A 19983-nucleotide genomic window follows, 5' to 3' on the forward strand; every position below is an offset into this window, starting at 1 on the left:
AGTAGTTAGCGCCCCTATGCGGCTAATTCCTAATATAGTGATCATCACTGCTGCTGCTGCCAAGCATGGAGGAAGGAAAACTCTCTTTCCTTCCTCGATGGTGAACACCAAGAATCGGGCCCTAAGAAAGAGCTCTGCGCAGAGTAGCGAGTTTTGCGATTAATTTCGGCCGGAGCCACACCTTCGGCTATCATCATCATCATGTATCACAGGTCACAGGTAGCACAGGTCTGGGCGCGCGGCCTTTGCGCGCGCTGATGTTCTTTTGGAATTCTTTTGAGCCTTGGCTTGGCAGCGCACATTGAGTGCCACCTCTTATGCTTGGCTGAGGAGAACGAACAGAGGCTGACCTGGCAGCAAGGCGTTCCTATCAGCGTGTCAGGTAAACCTCCTTATAGCTACAATGTGAGGGCGGCTGCTTAGAACTGTGCCATGATACATTTTACTATGCCTTGTATTCTAGGTCCACTCAGGCATTTCGATTAGCCTTGTTCCGCTGCTACAGTGAGCTCCGGTTATGACTGCCATAAATCGAGAATGGAGACGAAGGGCAGAGCCCTTCAAGCGGGCGTCCAAGCCGTGCGGTCGGTCTCGTACCACGAGCCAGGTAAGTCGTGAACCCAACGGGCCTTAAGAGTATGAGATTCTGGCTGGACGGTTCTGAAAACTGTTGCCACCCATCTTTCTTAGCGTCTGGCGTCGGTCGTCGTCTCCGATCAGGTGGGCTCCAGCTGCGTCCTTTCAGCACTCGGTTTCACCGCAAGACATCGATCTACGCCGACTACATGCGCTGCGAGAACTGCATCCCTTAGAGGTAAGTTGGGTTTTTGTTAGTAATGGCACATCATTCGTTTGTACTCGTTTGTAATATTGAGTCTGTCTGGTGGTCGACAGTAGGTGCATGCAAGGAAAGGCGTAGCGCTGGACGACTGTTGCGTAAATCAGAGTAAAGAAAAAAATTCTCTCGGCTTAACGGCACGTTTGTTCAGGCTCAAATTTCGCACATTGCTTGCATTTGGTGGTCAATTTTGTTTTGTGCTACATTTGGGCGGTGTCCTTGCCTGATTCGATGTGAATTATTTGGAAATCCCCACCGTCGCGAACCAAAAACCGAAAGACTTCGCAGCAGTGGTATCCGTGGCGCCATCTCGCACCCACCGGAGAAGCGAGCCCTCTACCGGGGAGGGTGGGGGAGGGTAGCGCGGTTGCTTTGAAATAACTTTCTTGACTACTGTATCAATGTTGGACGCAGTAAACATTGTCTGCGCGAGGTTGCCGCAATTTCAAAGAGTTCGATTTTTGTCTATCGCAGAAAGCGTTCCAATCTTCATTCTCGTCGTCTGCTTTTGTTTTTCTGCCAACGACTGCGATATGACGATGTCGAACTTTAAATGCAATAAATGTTCATGGCATTTTCAGGTGAGACTAAGAGCAGCTGCTGCGCCACGCCGTCTGCGTTGCTAATGTGTTGTTCTGGGTTATTTGTAGAGGGTAGGGTGCGGAGCAGCGGTGCTGCGCGAGCTGTCGCCAGACAGGACTGGGGTGACCCTGAACAGGCCCGTTTATGGGGCAGTGCTTGAGGCAGTGTTGAGCTCAGCATTCGATGTGGCCGCCGTTTGCTTCAATGCATTTCTCAAAGCGCTTGAAGCATCCGTTGAAAGCGTTCTCCCGCATGGTGTTGTCAGTTCGGGTGAACGCAGCCTCAATGCACACTTTCAGCTCGTGAACAGTGCTGAGTGTCCCTGTGCTGTACACGATGGATTTTACAAAACCCCACACGAAAAAATCGCAGGGTGTCAGGTCAGGTGAGCGTGGACGCCAGGACATATTTGGGGATCCGCGACCCATCCATCATTCCGGAAAATTTGGATCCAGCCAGTCGCGAACCTTCGCCAGATAATGTGCTGGTGCGCCGTCATGTTGAAAAACTCAGATTTATTTCTGCATATGGTTCGCGTTGAGTTCCGCCAGGAACGCGAACCATTGGGTGGGGACGCAGCGTTATGTCTGCCGTAAGACACTATAACGGCACTGCGTCAGGGATAGAGTAGTGGAGGCTGGTCCGGGAAGCACTGGAGGCAGAGCCGAGAAGAGAGGCAGGGCCTCTCTTCTCGGCTCTGCCTCCAGTGCTTCTCGGACCAGTGCCTCTCTTCTCGGCACGCACGCACGCACGCACAGGGAGGAGGAGGTGAAGCTACGAGCACCACGGCTGGGGTCGGAGTGGCCGGCCGGTAATGCACGGAGCGCGGCCCGGCGGCGCGCGAACCCGTTGGAGGCGCAGGCTATGGCGCTCTGGACGAGATGACGGCGGCGCTGAACTTTGCGTGTAGATTGGCGCATCGACAAATGCAACAAGTGCCTGTAGAGCGTTGCCCACTGTAGCTGGTGAGCTCGTTGGGAACGAAAGGTGTTCCAGCACCGCACACTCGCACAACGAGAGTCTCTGTGCAGTCACCGTGATGTTTGGCGATGGTGGCGATTCTTTCGGTTTCGCCGTCAAGTTTGGCCACCTCAGTTCCCCAGGTGTGTGCAGCCCGAAGTATTTAGCCTGGCTTCGCCAAGGGGACTCCCTCGGGGCAAAGCTGCGGTGTGCGACTACGCGCAGCAGCTGGACGCCGGTGCACGAGAGGGGCCTCGGTTGTGGACGGAGTCAGTTCTAGCCCAATGTTTTTCAAAGGGACAGCGACAGCACCCAAGGCGTCCTGCAGAGCTTTGCGTGCTTTCGAAGTGACGAAAAGCTCGACGTCATTAGCGTATATATGGCGACGCGCGCTTCAGGTGAGGCGGCCAGGCACACTGTGGCAGTCGAGCAAGGGCCATGCTGAAGAGATGAGGGCTGATTGCACTGCCCTGCGGTATACGACGCACTCCACGCCGTGCGGAGCTGAAGTGCTGCAAGGCGAAAGCGTTTCCTGGCGCAGTGTTTGTTTTTATTTATTTATTTTTATATTTTTAGTTTTGTTTTTATTTCATTTTTATTTTTGTTTCTTTTCGTATTTTTATTTTCCGTAATTTATTGCCTTTATTTTGTTCTGTGTTTTTGTTTATTTTCTTATTTTTAGTGCTTTTATTTTTCTTTTATTTTTATTCCTTCTTTTTGTGAAACCCATGCATTCACTAGATGCGCCTTTATTCATGCTCAAACCTTGAGCCTTCGTGGCGGAGTGGTAGTGTCTCCGCTTCAAATGCCAAAGGCCCTGGTTCGATTCCCAGCCTCGACGCAGTTTCTTTTTAAGTAGTGACGCCAAACACGGACAAATCTGCCGACACGGCTGCTAACGACAGTATAAAGGCTTTCGCCTTAATAGGGAACCGCAGCTCAAGTTTGCCGTGTCGACTGCAGCGCCTTAACACACAGCATAGCGAGAGGAGCAAGCAGTTCTGGGGGCGCTCTTGGTGCTATTCCACGCCACCTTCCTGAGCTTATTGGCGTGAGCTTCTGCGCGCTGTCGAAGCCACACGTGGTGCGTGTCAGTTATCGGGGTTATGTCTACAGAAGCGAGGCAGATAGTGTTATCAACCAAACGCGGGCTTCTAATCGTTAAGAATGTGCCCTCGCGTTTGTAGCGGCCCAAGCGACTGACGGCAGCAGTTTTTAGTCGAACAGTGGAATAACTGCAGTGCCACCTGGGCAGCGCACGTTCCCTATACTCAGAAGCATGTAGTTGGGCTTGTTTTGCATGTCGGGAAACACGGACAAATTTGCCGACATGGCTGCTAACGACAGTATGAAGCATTAATGGCTTTCGCCTTAAAACACCTGACGTATGTCCACACACCGAGCGCGCACAGGACTTCGATGATGACCTCGCGAGGTAGGCGTGAGGTGAGTTAGCCATGGTTATGGCTGAGTGATTGCTGAGCGGCGAGAGCCGCAGCGCAGAGTTCTCGTGCTGGTGAAGTGGGCGGCAGTGCGTCCATGGGGGCGGTTGGCGAGCGCCGCGATAACGACGTCGCGCTCACCCGGCGGGGGCTGCGCCGCACTGTGCGGCCCTCCACGGCATCTCTGCGTAGAAGAACTTCTTGTTGGGCAAGTTGGTGCATTGCTTTGAAGGAACCAAGTTGCGCTATAAAAAAGAGAGCCACAGGAAAAAGCCAAGGAGACAGACAGAGCGCTCTGTCGGTTCAAAGCATCTCTGTATGAGCGGGTGCCGCGCGTTGACTGAGGCACTGGGGCTTCTGTCAGGCTTTCGGAGTTGTGTGCAGCTTCGCGGGGCTCTGTGGTGCCTTCTTGCGGTGGGTTGCTTGCGCCAGACTTCTGTTTTGAGCTTCGAGTGCAGCTCACTGCTGCCTGGACATGTACTTCCCGGAAGTTGCCAGGGTAACGCGATGCGACGCTCTTCTTGCCAGCGAGGGCGGCGAGGCTCGGTGCAGGCGTGTGCACCGCGGCAGTTTACGTAGCCAGCCTTCTCAGCTTCACATCGCGATGCATGGTGGTCATTTCCGCATCGCAGGCAGCGCGGTTTGGCTTTGTAGGCAGCGGTGGCGTGTCCAAATATGCCGCACTGAAGGCATTGACGAGGACGGGGAAGACGAGCCCGTACTTGTCGTCGTAACTTGAACAAAGCCACTTCCTGCGGTGGCCTGGTGCCAACGAATCGGAGTATGACATCGTTTCCTCTGCGGGAGCACCCGAGAACGGGAACCTTGGTCTCGATTCCGGCAATTGTGTCTTCTTCTGTGAAAGCGCGGTCAACACTGAATAGGCGGCCGGAGCATGCGTGTCCGCAAGCTTCTAGGGCACGCACCTTTACGTCACAAATAGTGTCGAATGCGAGAAGGTGCGGGGGTTCAGCTGTGGTATTATATTATCCGCAGCAATATATAACATTGCGCCGCTGGTGAACTCGTACAGCTTTGACAGCGGGTTCTTTGCTCAAGACTGCGGCAACAGCATCCCTCGAAATGGACAGGAGGTTGGCCTTGCTGCCCGCAGGGTAGCAGAGGATGGTCGCGATTCTCGATTTTGTTTTGACTTGCTGCGAGCGTGCAGAGAAGCGGGCGGCAGACGGGCCGAGGTCGCTCGTAGCAGACGACGCAGGAGCGGGCGGAGCCGATTGGGCCGCCGGGGACTTGCCGGGAGGAGGGGCTTGCTTTGCGCTTGCTCCGGTTGGGGCCGCCTTGTGAGAGGAAGGGGCGCGGCGGCGGGGTTTTGCGCTTGGCTTTTTCTTTGCATAATCACGCGTAGTGCGTGAATAATCAGCTTCTGTGAATGCATCGCTGATGAGCTGGGCAGGGCGATGTGCGGTTTGACTGACGGCAGACTCAGCGATGTCGGGGGTTGTGGGGAGGTGGTCAAATTCATTCCCTGTGCTTGCGGCAGATTATTCCACAGTTCCAGTTTTGCTGGAGTGCTCGGGAGCGTGCCGCCGGCTGTTGTGGTCAGGGCTGGTTTGTGTAGCACTCTCCATGACAAGTTCAAGCGGGTCTGTGCTCAGTGGGAACGTTTCTTGAACTGCCTCATCAACGCAGGCATCTTGCTCGATGGCTTCGGCGCAGCATGTAGCAGGAAGGTTGGTTGTCTGGGCGTTTCCTGAAGCCAGAGTTGTGTGGTTGTCAGGGGTGCTACTGTCGTAGCGACGTAGGGTAGGCGGCTCTGGTGTAAGAGGCGCTGTGAAGACAGGTTCACTGCTGACGGTGCCAGGAGTGTCTGTTGTGAGGTCCAGGGGGTCCTTGGACTCGCAGGCTGACGATTCGTCGCTTGATACGTGTTCTGGCGTTACTCGCTTGAGGTTGTTCTCATCTTGCTCTTTTCCGTGCAGAACGGGCCTTTCGGTGGCAGTGATGAGGCGCCTGGCTTCTTCGTGGCTCTTAATGTTTGCGTTTGCTTCTAGCTTGCGCAGTGTGCGGGAACAACCTGCGCTGTTCGCGCGCTGATGTCCGCGGAGGCGCGAGCGCAGACAGTAGATGCGTCTAGCAGGTGGAGTGCGTCTTCCTCCATCGTCTCGTGGAGACGATTCTAAGAGAAAAAAAAAAAAGAAATCCTAGATTAGAACAACAAAAAGCCCCATGGCGGGAAGAATTTACGGGAACTGAAGATGGAGGCTCCAAAGATGCGACTTAGAGACGGACAAAACAAAATTGTTTGGCGATGAGTGAGAGGTGCAAAATTACGTGCTCCAATTACGAAATCTAGAGCAGGAAATAGCGACCCGCGTGACGAAGTGGAGGAGGTGCTGACACCGCCTCCATCGCTGTGCGCGCGGAGACAGCGTCGCAGCTTTACTTCTTCGTGGCGGGCATCGCGTGCAGCGTTGCTCGCAGCATTCGCTGTTTCAAGCGCCTTCCCCCTGCTCTGCAGTGCCGAAAGAGCGGATGGAAAGTGAAGATGGCGACATCTAACGGTTAGCGCGAGAGGCTACCATTTACAACGCGCAGAGTTGTCTAATTGCCGATTCGATCGGCGATCCGGAGGAGGTCTCGGATTCTGCGAAGGAGCGGGATAAAATCGCAGCTGAGGATCTGAATCCAAATCGCTCACTGTGGCACAGTCTTCGGTTTCACGGAGAAAGACAGCTTGCTCTGGATCGCCGATCGGAATGCGCCGCCGCTGGTTCGAATCCCGCTTGGGGCTGAAGCTTTAATCCTGGGCACCTCCTGGTGAGCTTGTTGGTATAATGCGGATTGCTTGTCTGTTTTTTCGTTTGTAGCCTTCGTGCGTTTTGTTTGCTTCAGGAAGATACGATTCGGATGGAAATTTTCGGATTATTTGCTCACATTTCGGCTTCTGCCGCGTCTTCATGTTCGGCGCCAGCTTCGCTGTTTACGTTAGTTGTTCATGTCGGTTTTCGGAAGATGTTCGCCTTAATTCTCCAACAAAGGAAGACAAAAGTGGTCCTTCCTTAATATTCCATACCACGTGAACATCAGCTGAATCGTTTGGATGTGGATCCTAGAGGCTTGGCAATCTGCTGCCGAGTCCGTGTTTGGCGCGTCCATTAAATGCACGCGATGGTGCTCTTGCCCGTTAAACGTGTTTCAGTTGCAATAATTTCATACACTATTGCTCCGCACCGTACCCATGCCCTGAAGCTTCTCCGTCTGTAGCGACACGAGCAGAGTCTTCCAAGGTTTCGCTGCAGAGACCTTCGATACTCTTGGTTTCTCGACTGGCGCCGCATTCGCTGAACGGGTTTTGTTCTTTTTCTGCTGGCACGAAGCAACGTCCTCGCATAGGGCTTCCTCCCGCGAGAGATCCAGGTGAGGGAAAGCGTCGCTGTCCGGTGGGCAGCTCGCCGTTCACAAAGCAGTCGTGCCGAGCGTCCTCTGCAGAGCACATTTGCGGGGTCACGAATGAAGACAGCGATGCAGTTTGGTCCGCGCTCGATCCTATTTAGTGCGAAAGCATTGTACGGCTCATCGGCAACGAAACCCAGCGCCGTCTGGAATAAGCGGCACCCCGAAACTCGGTAACGACATGAGTTAATTATATTGGGCATTGACGGAATGGTAACGGTACTAAATAAAGGTGAGGGTCATTAATTACATGACCGTGATAATGGCCTCGAGGGTAAAGGCTTTCAGTTTCAAGGCCTTGAGTTCAAAGCCCTTAATGGTGAAGGCCTTTAAGTGAAAGGCCTTTCACTTGGTATCGATGACATCATAGGTCTTTGATGTGAATACTCAATTTACAACCCATGTGAGCAAAGGAAGCACGTGTGCAACACGTGACATATCGTATCGCTATAGTGTAATATCGCGTGATGCGACAGGCCTCATGACATGATGGGAAAGGGAAACAGTAAATGGGAAAGGGCTGCAGCAGTTGGCACCCAAACGCGGAGTGGCCAACGAAAACGAGGGGACACAAATCCGCAAGAAAATGCAAAACAATTACTTCGCAACAGAACTCTCTATGAGACATTATTGCTTTCGCATGCATGCACAGCAAGTAATATAGTCTTAAGTGCCCGCCGTAACTTTTTGTCCTCTTCACCCAAGCAGCGCAGGTAATCTGTCCAGTACTGGAAATGGATGGTTTCACTCTGGTCCTTCGTAGCGCCGGCCTTTGCCGATACGTTTCCAATATCGGGCTGATTACCTCTGCTGCTCGGGGCAGCTAGTTAATACAGGCAGAACCATTGTTGCAGCGAGCATGGGAAAGCGTGGCGCTGTGTAGAGGCAATGCGGTATTAACCCTGTGGCGACGACGGATTGGCATTCCGAAGCCTCAGAAATGATGCGGTGGCGAAGGGTTCCGCTTTCAGATGAGAGTTTGCACTGGGAAAGGGAAGCCAAGAAAATACGAATAGCGCAGCTAAAACGAAATCGAATACGAAAGGAACTGTAAAAGAATCGAATACAAATCGAATATACGTGTTATTATTCGCTACTTGTGCTAATATTAGTGCAAAACGAACAGCCGCTTGCAACAGCGAAGGTCTCTCTGTGGTCGTAGCTGTCGAAAGGCTGAGCGCTATCTCCGATAGGGTACACACAGCAGGAAATGCTTATTCACTCTATGACCGTCACGTTATACGAAGAGGAAAATTACCCTTTTCTACTGAAGACGACAATGAACAATTTGCCGTAAATATGAGTTGGTGTGAGTGACCAGAGTTTGAACCATTGCCTCTGATATTGGGCTCTGAGGCAAGGCTTACGAAAGCTGGCTCAGCCCTGTCGCGTCGTACACGAATGGCGCTGTATACCGGCGGGGAAAGCGTCCTCCCCGCTGGGAGACCCGCACAGCGAGGCCGAGCTACGTGCGACGTCCGAGTGTGCTCAGCGCGTTTTCGAATCCATTGGCGAAAGACACTACTGCGCGCCGTATTCGAATTTCGTGCCAATTAATTCAAAACTATCCAAGAACTCGAGGAGGTATTAGATTTGTTTCGAATAATATTGAGCTTGTACTACTTCAGTTGTTCACTGTATCCAACAGAGGGCTTTTAGCTCTTCGAAAATTGCTTGTATTCCCGCAGCCCTAAAAGCAAACAAAAACAAGAAAATGGGACTACTTGACGGGCGGCAGGAATGGCGTTTCCAGGCATTTAGGGCCCCTTAGTGAGTACAGTGCCAGCGGGCCTCTCGTGACCCTGACTTATCCGAGTGTCGCTTCCGCGCTGTGTATACGGTGTGGGTGCTTGTATCACATGTGTTTTGCCCGTCTTTCACTGTCCGTTCAGAGGGCCCGCTGTTCTCTTTTGTGCATACTGTGCACTGTAACCCGGTGCGGTAGATGTGTCATTACTTTTGGCAGAAATAAAGCACATTATGTTGATCTGCTGCAGTCACTGCAGACACCAGCTCGCAGTTTCAACAAGATTGGTAATCAGTGCATGCGTGTCAATTATTTTTTTTTTGTGTGTGTTAGCGTTTAAAAAAATAAAAAGAGCTCCCCAGAACGCTCACCAACAACGATGCGTAATTGCATTGCCATTCCTACCGAGTGTTTCGGAATGCAAGCCAGCCAGGCCGACTCCCGTAGAACGTGGGGATGCAAGTGCGTGGACTGTTACTGTGTTGCAAGTTAATTGGTCCTGGTTTTCACAGCGATAAGCAGCACTTTCGAACGCGCCTATCGTCATTGTCATCAGCTGTGAGGTGCAACCAGCAGTGAATGCAGCAGGCAGGCCAGCGGCAGCGACAGAGCCTGTGTGCTTCAATATCGTATAAGAAAGAATGGAAGGTGCATTTTTTGCTCTGCAAAGGCGAAAGTGCTGGTGTTCAGTCGTAGTCTACATAGCCCCGTAACTACTCGATTCCCTGATTCGTGCGGTCTCGTCTTTTTTGGAGGCACAGGTTGCATGGTGGTGGCCGGCATTTGAGTTGTGCTATGTTCCTTTTCGAAAACGAACAGGAGTTTCAATGCGCGATTAACACTGAGGGGAGCAGGTTGGAGGTTCTCAGCGCTCTGATGGTTTGGTGGAGCACTGGTTTAATTATATTCAATGGGAAGCGTAGCCTGCTGCAGTAAGGCGGGGTGCTTGAAAGGAAAAATATTCATGCCATACAATACAGCGCTAGTGTCAACGTTGCACATTCGGACACGTGATCCCACTTGGCTGAAGGCATATGTTCAGTGCCGGCTAGGTAAAATTGGAAATAAATCCGGAGCCCTCCACTACGGCACCCCTCTCTCTTTCTTCTTTCACTCCCGCCTTCCGTCCTTCATTTAAGGCGCTGTTCGGATGCCCACCGAGATGAGGCCTTACTGTGCGATTTCCTTTCCTCAAAAACCAATTTCCAGTTTTCGTATATGGGCTGTCCTTTGATTTTTATGGCGATAGTATTTTAACGCCGATCTGTGTTCACCAAAGGCACCTTTTGGCGGGCGTCGATGCATATTCGACGTAAAGACTCGCGTCGGCGCTACGTCATCAATATATATGGCATGCACTGCGCGTACGTTCCTGCAGGCTGGAAAACCTGGCGGACATGCGATGTGGAGCAAGATAGCGTCGTTCTCGGTCGAGTCCTTCTTCGCCGCCGCGGTGGCTCAGTAGATATGGTGCTCGGCTGCTGACCCGAAAGACGCGGGTTCGATCCCGGCCGCGGCGGCTAGAATTTCTTTGGAGGAGAAATTCTAGAGGCCCGTGTACTGTGCGATGTCAGTGCACGTTAAAGAACCCCAGGTGGTCGAAATTTCCGGAGCCCTCCACTACGGCGTCTCTCATAGCCTTAGTCGCTTTGGGACGTTAAACCCCATAAACCAAACCAAACCAAACCGAGTCCTTCTTCGCGATTCTCTCCTGCCTGCCTGTTGCTGAAACGGTTTGACTAAGTGCTTAAGCAGTGCTTTCGCTATCCACTCATTTTGTTCCCTGCTCGCTGACTCAGAGAAAAAGCATTGCCTAAGAAATTGAAAAGCACCTGACCAAACGTGCACCGCTGCACCTCCTAATGAGATTGAACGAACGTACTTCCTGGAGGATATTTTTGGCCGAGAAAAGAAAATGCCTCTTTCGTATGCCAGCCAGCAAATCTTGAGAGTAAAACCACTTTTGGAGAGCCCACTGGCCAATAAAGTGCAGGAAGTGCGCTTGGGTGCGACGCCGACACTAGCCCTCGAAGAGTAATGCTCAGCAATCAAACAAGAGTGTTACGAAGCGTCCATAGCTCAGTGACATCGAGTGAGAGAACCAGACGCGTCATTGCAAACTCGTGTATTGAAAACAGTAGTATAATCGTTGAAAGGCCGAGATCTTACGACCACGCAGAACCACTGCGATGCCACCGTTCTAGCCCTCACGGAATGACGGTCTCTCTGTCTGTGGCCGTTAGTTTTGCTAGTGCTTCCAAAAAAGCCACCCTTCGTACTTACTATAATCCGACACTCCATACTTTTCAGCGTTTTTTAATCTTAAATACCCGCAGTGACACTATAATGTCGTAGCGTGCGGCACAAAGCTTCACGAAATAACTCCACAGTTTTGCGGCAGATCTTCTGGTAACACGTTCCGGTCGCTATAATGGTACGCCGAAAAAGTGAATGTTCAAACGAGTCTGTGCTGCAGTGGCGGTGGAAGCATCGGTTTCGAATCGTTTCCACAAGAAACGCAGTGCGTTTGATCTAAGTAACTTCAAGCACTAATTCTTATCTGATTCTGATAAATACTAAAGAACATTTTTAGGCGTTGATATAAAGGGTGCCAGAGAAGTTCTCTTTTCATATTAGCAGTACGGAGAAATCTGTAAGACTTGCCATAACAAGCAGAGCAGGAGTAGATTGCATGCCCTCAATTGCGTCAATGTGCACATGATCAAATCGAAATCTAGGTCTGAAACGACCAGCTCCCATAGAGCGATAACTTTACCACCCCTGGACAAACTCTCCAAGGTACGCGCAATTTTTATTGAGCAACCTGTACTTTCTCGCCCTGTTCCAGCACCGGATCTCGAAGGCTGTGTTCCAGAGGAATGGGCCATCGTGAAGGGGAACTTGGGCGACCATGCTGGGCCCGACTGGACCACCTGGAGGCAGCGAGGGGCCCCTTCTGGGGACGAATCATCGACTACTGTGCCCCATGCCTGGCTTCGGAATCCAGTGCATGCCACGTTGCCCTGCAGCTGTCTCTGTGGAAGGAATTCCCCTTCGGTGGGCATCTTGGACGGCAGCTGTTTCCGGGATCAACCGGGCTGCTCAGCCTGTTCCGCATGAAGGCGACGGCGCTCGTCTGTTCGAGTTAAGCCGATCTCGAATGGACCAAGGCGCAACACTGGCTTCTGCGCACACATCGCTGCGTTATCTCACTTGAAGCACAACCTGTTATTATCGGGATGTACCCCGACATCTTTTCCCGGATCCTCTATTCGTATAATCACGTTCTACGCACAGGCTTCCTTGAAAGCTTACGCCTGTCCATCCCCGAACTGAAACATTTGGAAAAACTCCAATGCACCTCAAATGAATTTTGCCCTCAAGACGAACGAATATTAAAACTGACGATGATAAGCGTAAGGGCGTTGTCTACTTCATTTCGGGATGTACACTTTTTCACAATAGGCAAATGCCTTCGGCTTTTGTAAAAGCCACATGAAAAGAGAAATAAATGCAGTGGAGGCAGGTCGCATTCAAGCGCACTGGTGGCCAATTATGACTACAGACAGCAGAAAATATCCTCATACACACTACAATAATCAAGAGAAATTGCGAAGAAACTGCTTGCAAAACACGTTAGGTTCGAACAAAATACAGTTTAAGCATCACGCTGGTGGGGCGATGATATCGAACAGCAAAAGGATGCGCATACACGCTGCAAACTTGTAGCTAAAAATCTTCGCTTCGGGATCATCGAAATTATTTTGCTTTGCTATGTGGGGTTTATTGACCCAGTTATATATACACGTTGGCTTTGAGACGACAGGTGAATTTCAGCTGCCGGAATTTCCGTAATATGCACTAACGTCGCACAGTGCACCCAAACCAAACCATTTTTTTTCTTGTATTTTCTGAATGCGGCCGCCGTGGTCAGCATTACAGTCGTGGGCTCGGAGGCCGAACAAGGAGTAGTAAGCTCTGCGGAGAGTAGCTAAAAATTTCAGCCGTTCTATACGCAGAAATTCTGAAGAGCATTTTTTTTAATGGGAAGTTGTTCGCGCACCTCCATTGCATTTTTCCCTGCCGAACTGCTCACTGCGCTTTTCTAACTTCTTCGCACGACCACTTCACTGACTAACCTGGATACATCCACCCTCTGCACGCTTGTAGTTTTCTGCTATTTATGGTCAAAAGCGCACCCTATTGGTTTTCTGCGCAAGTCATAACTACCCGGTGCGAGTGCGGGACAAATTTTTATTAAAGGGACAGTGAGGAGAGCTCTCTTAATATTTTTTTATAGCAAAATCCGATAGTTCGGCATTTCATGGCTTTGTTGCCTCTTGGCCGGAAGCAAAAGATGCATTTATTTCTAAGAAATTTGGTTTCGAAGTTGAAAAGTTTTTCCCGTCTCTCTGATTCAAACTTGGGATTCTCCTATGACGACAGAGGACTAAGTGACGTGAAACATGACGTGCACATGACGTAACGCAGACTCCGTGATTTCTGACGACCAGCAGAGCGGCCTAGCAGCAGCCGAAAAAAAGCTACCGCCGGCCGCACGTTGCAGGCATCTATTGGCTATTGCGGCCGTCGCTTCGTTTACGTTTGCAACGGCGTTTTGCCAGCGTTACGATGAATCCCGTTCTCGAAGTCGTCAACGAAGTTCTCGCATACCGCATACCCTTTAGCATACCGTGTACCTTGTTGCCGTTAGCGGAATACCGGGAGCCCCCCTAGCGTCGGTGAGCAGGCGCTGGTTGGTCCCGATGCTGCAGGCGCGCGCGTAGCTGCCGGGTACGTGGCGCCATCTGACGTCGTCAAGGAGATTTGCGCATGCATTTGGCTGCGCCTCAGTGATTCGTGGCTCTCGTGTCCCAGTGTTACTGGAAGCATTGGTTCTAGCAACACTGTTTTGTCCTATGAAGTCATCACGCTTGTACTTGCGAGTTTGGCCTGTGGCGGCGATACCTGTATTTTAGTTCTTGCTCTTTTCTACGTTACAAGAGCTTTGTCGTCAGTATGAGTGGCGTTTTTGTAATCAGGAGCTGGTATTCTGTCGATACAAGCCAACTTCAATTTCTCCTCAGTGTCCCTTTAAAGAGAAGATTTGCCCCTTGTCACTTAGGAGCTGGTTTCTGGCTCAGCTTTCCACGCGGAGTCGAGGGCATCTCCTTTGAGACCGAGACCACCGCTCCCATACGCTCTAAGGGTGTCTGAGAACGTACGCAAAAGTGCGCGAAAAGGTGACACCAATCAACCTAGGGAACCCCAATGTAGCGCACCGCCGTACAGGGTGGACATCGGCTTCGCGGCCGCCATCTTGGGGCAAGCGTGGCCGGTATTCTAGAGCAGCGTACGGTAGCAGGCCCAAGATGTTTTGAAGCGAAAGCTTCACTACGGTACCTAGAGAAGCCTTCGCCGTGCGACAAGTTTTCACCTTCAAATGACTTTGAGCTTCGCAAGCAAACGAAAGGCGCATAACTGGCCCCATGGGACAGTGGACACCTTATAGTCGCGCTTTAATCTACGAAACCAATGGAGCGGGAGCTTGGGAAGCAAATGAAAGGCGCATAGCTGCCCTCTTGAAACACTGGACACCTCAGTCGTGTTTTAATTAAGCTACGTGGCGTTAGTGACAAATGTGCGTTGCATGCGTTGGCATTGACAACGTTGTGCCAGAAACTCGGTACTGAAGCCATAGGCTCTCGGCATCCATTGCGTTCATTGGCGTTGGCGTTGAAAATGTTTGCACTGCGATGATTTTAACTAATGAAAGTCGGCATAACTGGCTCCCTGGGTCAGTGGACGCCTAAATCGCGTACGTGAGGTGATGAGAGAGAGAGATGTGGGCTGCATGCGTTAGCGCTGACCACGGTGTTAGAAGTACTTTAGGTGATACGACGGCGCGCCTCCACCGTGCAACCGCCGCGGAGAACATTCGGACGAACTTGCGAGAATGCCGAGAGAGGGCGCCACTGTGTGTCGGGCCGGTCTGGTCTACCGTGTCCCATCGCCGCACTATTCTAGCACTATGCACCAACAAAAAGAGCAGGCGCTATACCGAAGAATCGCTTTTGCTCTGTCTTCTCTTGCATATACGCAGTCCATCAGGGTACTCTTTCCTAAGAGACAACAGCATCTCACCACTTCCTTGCACATCAACTATAAGGAAGTACTTATCTATGGTGCGCGTTAATTGTGGCTTTGACACCCGTTTGCTCTCTGCCTTCAAAAGAAAGCTGGCGACAAAGGATAGTTTTAAGCGGCACGGAATTCTGATATTTTATGAGATCCATGTCCGCAAGGAAATGAAAGTTAATGCGAGAACAATGACCTACATTGGTCATGCGGACTTCGGAGACGAGGTACAAGAAGCCAACCAATTGGCAGAACATGGACTAGTCTTCGCGTTCCGTTCTGTTGGTGAAAATTATTTCCAACCTATTGCAGTCTTTGCAAGCCGTGGACCAACGAAAGGGAGAATACTGGCACAACTTATAATGAAGGCTATCCTTCTACTTGAAGATGCTGGTTCACTTGTCGATGGAATTGTGTGTGATGGTGCTGCAACCAACCGGTCAATGTGGAAGCATTTCGGTGTAACAGGAGTTCTAGAAGGCACTAGAAATAGCTTTTTGAACCCTGCATGCGACGACCGTGATGTTTTTGTTTTTTTCGGACGCACCACATCTCATCAAATGTGTACGCAATCGCCTGTTGCCGTACAAAATGTTTAGCATGAATGGGAGCCGAGTGTTTTGTTCGCATTATGCTAAGCTCTTTGTGGCGGACATGACAGCTGAAGGCCGACTCAGGGTATGTCCAAAACTGTCGTTTTCTCATTTGAATCCAACTAATACAGAAAAGATGAGGGTAAAGCTGGCTACTCAGCTTTTTAGTATGAGCGTTGCAAACGGCCTGCAGTTTTATTCCAAGAGAGGATTAGAGGGACTCCGAAATGTAGAAAGCACAGTTGAGTTCACAGTCAGAATTAATAATTTGTTTGATGCACTAAATCGGAGACATCCAAACGAAGGGCTGAGGTTGGGTGGCGAGGACTTTAAAGTGCTGGAGTCTTCTTTACAGTGGCCACAACTTTTTATCAGACTCAACTGCTGAACGGTTGCGAGAGACCATACTTTCCACAATGCAGCTTTCTAAACACCTTTTGGAAAAATGCGACTTCAAGTATGTCCTGACCGCAAAATTTAATCAAGATCTTCTGGAAAAATTTTTTGGCGCCATCCGTCATGCAGGTGGCCAAAATGAACACCCCTGTCTGCCAACTTTTCTGCAGCTTTACAAAATGCTGTCTGTTTAAAGTCTTATGAAACCGCCTAAGTACGGGAACTGCCAGTTGGAGGCTAAAGAGGAACCGCGTCTGTTGAGTCTTTCAGATCTGTCAGCTGCATTTTTAGAAGATGCGCCCAGTCAGTCTCGATTAGAAGAGCTTAAGGCAAAACTTGATGGCTATGTGCAGAACGAAATTGAATGCGAGGCTGTGTTTGAAAATGTCTCCATGACTGACGACCAGTGTGACAGATTGCATTGTTTACTATGTGACAGGCTTTCTGTCCAGGAAGCTACTGAAAAACACGGGCTGTTCACAGTGTAGATTCGGGCTAGTAGCAACAGATAATGTGGCAAGAAAGCCAGAAGCAGCTCTCGTAATGTGCAAAACTCGTGGAGGGCTTAAATATCCTCACTCTGCGCTCTTCTACTTTTTGAAGCAGACAGAAGAAATATTTCAGAAGCACGCTGATGACAAAGAAGTGTATGACATCACCATTGACTACGCGCTAGAAAACTTCAGTTTCTCTTTTCCGTGTCCAGAACATAAAAGAGATATAATGGCACAAGTGTTGCACTACTACGTCGGATTGCGAATGCGCCAGTACTGCAAACAGCTCAAGAAAAATGAGCCCAACAAAAGGGGAATACCTTCGCAAACTCTCAAAGCTCGCATAAGTGGCATGCTGCCTTTTTATTGAACAACGTAATGGGTTGTCGTGAGATGATACTGTGTATAGGACTATGGCTAAAGATGTACAGAACTACGTTTAGAGTTCAGAGTTTCCATGTGTGTTGTCTTTTTCTGCCGTTGCTGTAGATATTTCGTTTAAATTTATGTCACTGCCGTCTTTGTTACTTGTCAAGAACTGCTAGCATCGCTGATGATTACCTTACTGTTCACTGGCATTCGTCAAAATAAATCATGTGTATCGCAAACTCTGCCACTTGCCTCATTTCCTCTGTGTTGCGGAATTGCATCTGCAGCTTGTTTGCAGTTTACACAAGTACCAGCTTCAAGCATTAAAAATATAGATTTATGTTATCCACCCTCATGAAACTGAGTTGGAGGCATTGGGAAACTGAAATATAAAGATCATATCAAATCACAATGCGCCGCCCCAACAGCACCACACTGTGGCGACCGCAGTTCGGCACATCGCGATCAACGCCGATTTCGCGTTTAAAACCGCCTATATTCACTTGCAATGCAAACAAAAGCGTTCAGCTACGACAACAGTGCCGTGCAACGTTAATACTGTCAGCTTAAGGAGCGTAAATCAACGCCGCAGCGCCAGAGTTCACTGGATCACCCGTAAGACGGAACGTGAAACAGCTCGGCAAAGGGCGCGGGCGGCCCGACTCACGCTAACGCCATCTGGAGGCGGACGAGGGAAGTAGGGACAAATGTTTCTCGCCTCCGGGGGCGTCGTCGTATCACCTAAAGTACTTCTAGCACCGTGGCGCTGACAACGTTGTGGCAGACAAGCGGCACTGCTGCAATAGGCCGCAGCGTTCATCGGATGAGCAAACTCTCGTGATCAACCATTGAGTGCCACCTGCCATGGTGCCAGGATCGGTGCGCTGCCTATACAGTGTCCGGAACGCACTCAACCTTACAGACGCCAAGCCGCAATAGTTGCCCGATATGCCATATCTTTCGCTCTCTAACCAGGTTCAGCAGCAGTTGAACAGCAGCTATTTTTTTTTCACACATACTCGCAATTCTGAGCACTTTTTGCTCACAGATATGAAGGAGAGAACCATTAGCGTATATAAGCCATCCCGGAAAATTGTTCCCGCGAATAATTTGAGGAAAACTAGCTCTAAGGAACGATCATCTGTGCTTCGAGTAATTTAGCAGTCGCTTAAAGACGACTGGCTAAATTACAGGAGGGCTGACTTACCGGATGAATTTTCGCAACCAGAAATCCTTGTTCACAGTCCGCTTCTCACGGACAGGGTGAGAAGTTAACACGAGGTCGAGTATGTTGGAGGAATGATTGCTTTGTCTTGTCGGGTTTGATACGAGCTGGGACAGACCAAAGGTTAGACACGTGTTGACAAAATCGCTTTCGATGTTATCTTTACATGTAGTGGTGGAAAGGTCGGACCAGTTTATTGCGGGAAAGTTAAAGTCGCCGAAAAGAGCAATGGGAGTATGTTGGTGAGCCGCGGTTATCGCGCGAAGTGTTATCAACGCTTACTGACGCACGGCTGCCTTATATAATTGCGCACGTGAGCTTGGACCCTCTTGCGGTGCGGACGCGCGTGTCTTGCGAGCAGATTTTGCGTGACAGGCGTAAATGCAGACCTGCGCATTGAAATAACGGGTACCTGAGGCACGAATCAAACTGGAACCATCTTCCGGCGGCAGTTGCTGAGAGTGAAATGCGCTCGACTGAGGGCGTACTGGCCGGAAAAAACGGTGAAATAAATTCAGGGGGTGCTTTGTTGACCTAAAGTGCTGTGAGGCGAAAGCCTTGAGCGCAGTGTAGCTGCTTGTGTCACTGATGTGTGGTTAAGATGTTAAGCTTCGCCTCTAAGAGTGGAACGTGAGAGCGTCTTGTAGCGCTGCCAGGGAGTCCAATGAACGCCATCGCCAGTTTTTGAGGAAAGGAAATGTATCTGTCCCGCACGTTTTGGTGGACACCTGAACCTCGTCGTAACGGGAAGGAAGGAAGATGGGAGTGACCGAAGACATCGTATTCACTAGACGCGCCTTCGTTCAATCCAAACCAGCGAGCTGGCATGGCGGAGTGGTAGTGTGCTCGTCTCGCACTCCGGAGACCCTGTTCGATTCCCCAGCTCGACCAATTTCCTACTCGGTTTTATTTATTTATCTGAACTGACTAGAAAGGTTAATTACACTAATTGGTTAATAAAGTAATTAACTAAACTGAGTTCCATTTACTTGGAGCATCACTACACGATTCCTTAAATTGGTTGCATGGCTACTAGCCAAAGTACTATGGCCCTGTTTGAAATTCGCGCACTCTGACGTCACGACCACTTCGACCAATCGAAAAGCGTGACATTTCTGTCGACAACTGCTGCTTACAACGATGAGGCATTAAAGGCTTCCAGTGTAACCTTTCCAACCTCTCCAGCTACGCCGAAGATTTCGGTTTGCAATTTGTACCACCCAGAGCACACCTATAATGGGGAAGTTATTGGAAAGATAACATTATTGAAATTTTCTCCCATACTCTAGGATACGGTGTGGAACCTCAAACGAGATTTCGGCCGCTTGCGAGCGTAGACAGCACCTGCGACTGGACGAATTTGGGGGCGCCAAGCCAACAGCCAGTGTGGGGGCGCTGCCGGTCACTTCATATTGAAAATGAGCTCATCTCCTGCAACTGTCTCAAATTTCACGCACTTGGTTCAAAGCACGGGAAACGCTTTTTTCATAAAGCAGCAACACTCGCTTTGGACTGTGGTTGCTTCTCACTAGTTATTTAAGTATTAATTGGCGCATAATTAATTTAAACTGATTGATTACTGCTGCTTGCTGCTGCCCAGGGCCTAAATATTATCAATCCATTTTGTCCTCTACCACTTGTACAACCGCACTCAGTTTGTCGTATTGGAGGCAGAGTGCTTTGGTGGAAAGGGCATGTTCGCAATACCATGACCAACATTCTAGGACAGAAATTTTGTAAGCTGGAAAATTGTGAGATACTCTTCGGAAATATTCAAGTAGCGGT

At 50.2% G+C, this 19983-nt stretch overlaps 1 protein-coding gene across 2 annotated transcripts; it reads left to right on the forward strand.

Annotated features, from left to right (window-relative positions):
* The first annotated feature begins 165 nt into the window (after positions 1-165).
* On the forward strand, positions 166-12403 carry LOC149357749 (uncharacterized). Of its 2 annotated transcripts, none has more exons than XM_089584895.1 (4): positions 166-382; positions 464-607; positions 721-814; positions 11832-12403. In XM_089584895.1, exons 2-4 carry the CDS (start codon positions 518-520, stop codon positions 12101-12103), a joined length of 456 nt encoding a protein of 151 aa, XP_089441021.1. In that variant the 5' UTR covers positions 166-382; positions 464-517; the 3' UTR covers positions 12104-12403. The 2 variants fall into 2 exon arrangements, with proteins under 2 accessions (XP_089441021.1, XP_089441020.1); XM_089584894.1 differs by having other exon boundaries at positions 168-382; positions 691-814.
* The last annotated feature ends 7580 nt before the right edge of the window (positions 12404-19983 follow it).

The sequence above is a fragment of the Amblyomma mixtum genome, chromosome 3 (assembly GCF_055824585.1).
Source record: "Amblyomma mixtum isolate Tamu chromosome 3, ASM5582458v1, whole genome shotgun sequence".
NCBI classification, from domain to species: domain Eukaryota; kingdom Metazoa; phylum Arthropoda; class Arachnida; order Ixodida; family Ixodidae; genus Amblyomma; species Amblyomma mixtum.

Excerpts from the sequence above, each read along its gene's own strand:
- LOC149357749 (XM_089584894.1), top strand. The coding sequence starts at position 518 with ATGACTGCCATAAATCGAGAATGGAGACGAAGGGCAGAGCCCTTCAAG. Across the intron at positions 608-690 it reads GGTCTCGTACCACGAGCCAG|CGTCTGGCGTCGGTCGTCGT; the intron begins GTAAGTCGTGAA and ends CATCTTTCTTAG. Across the intron at positions 815-11,831 it reads GAGAACTGCATCCCTTAGAG|CACCGGATCTCGAAGGCTGT; the intron begins GTAAGTTGGGTT and ends GCCCTGTTCCAG.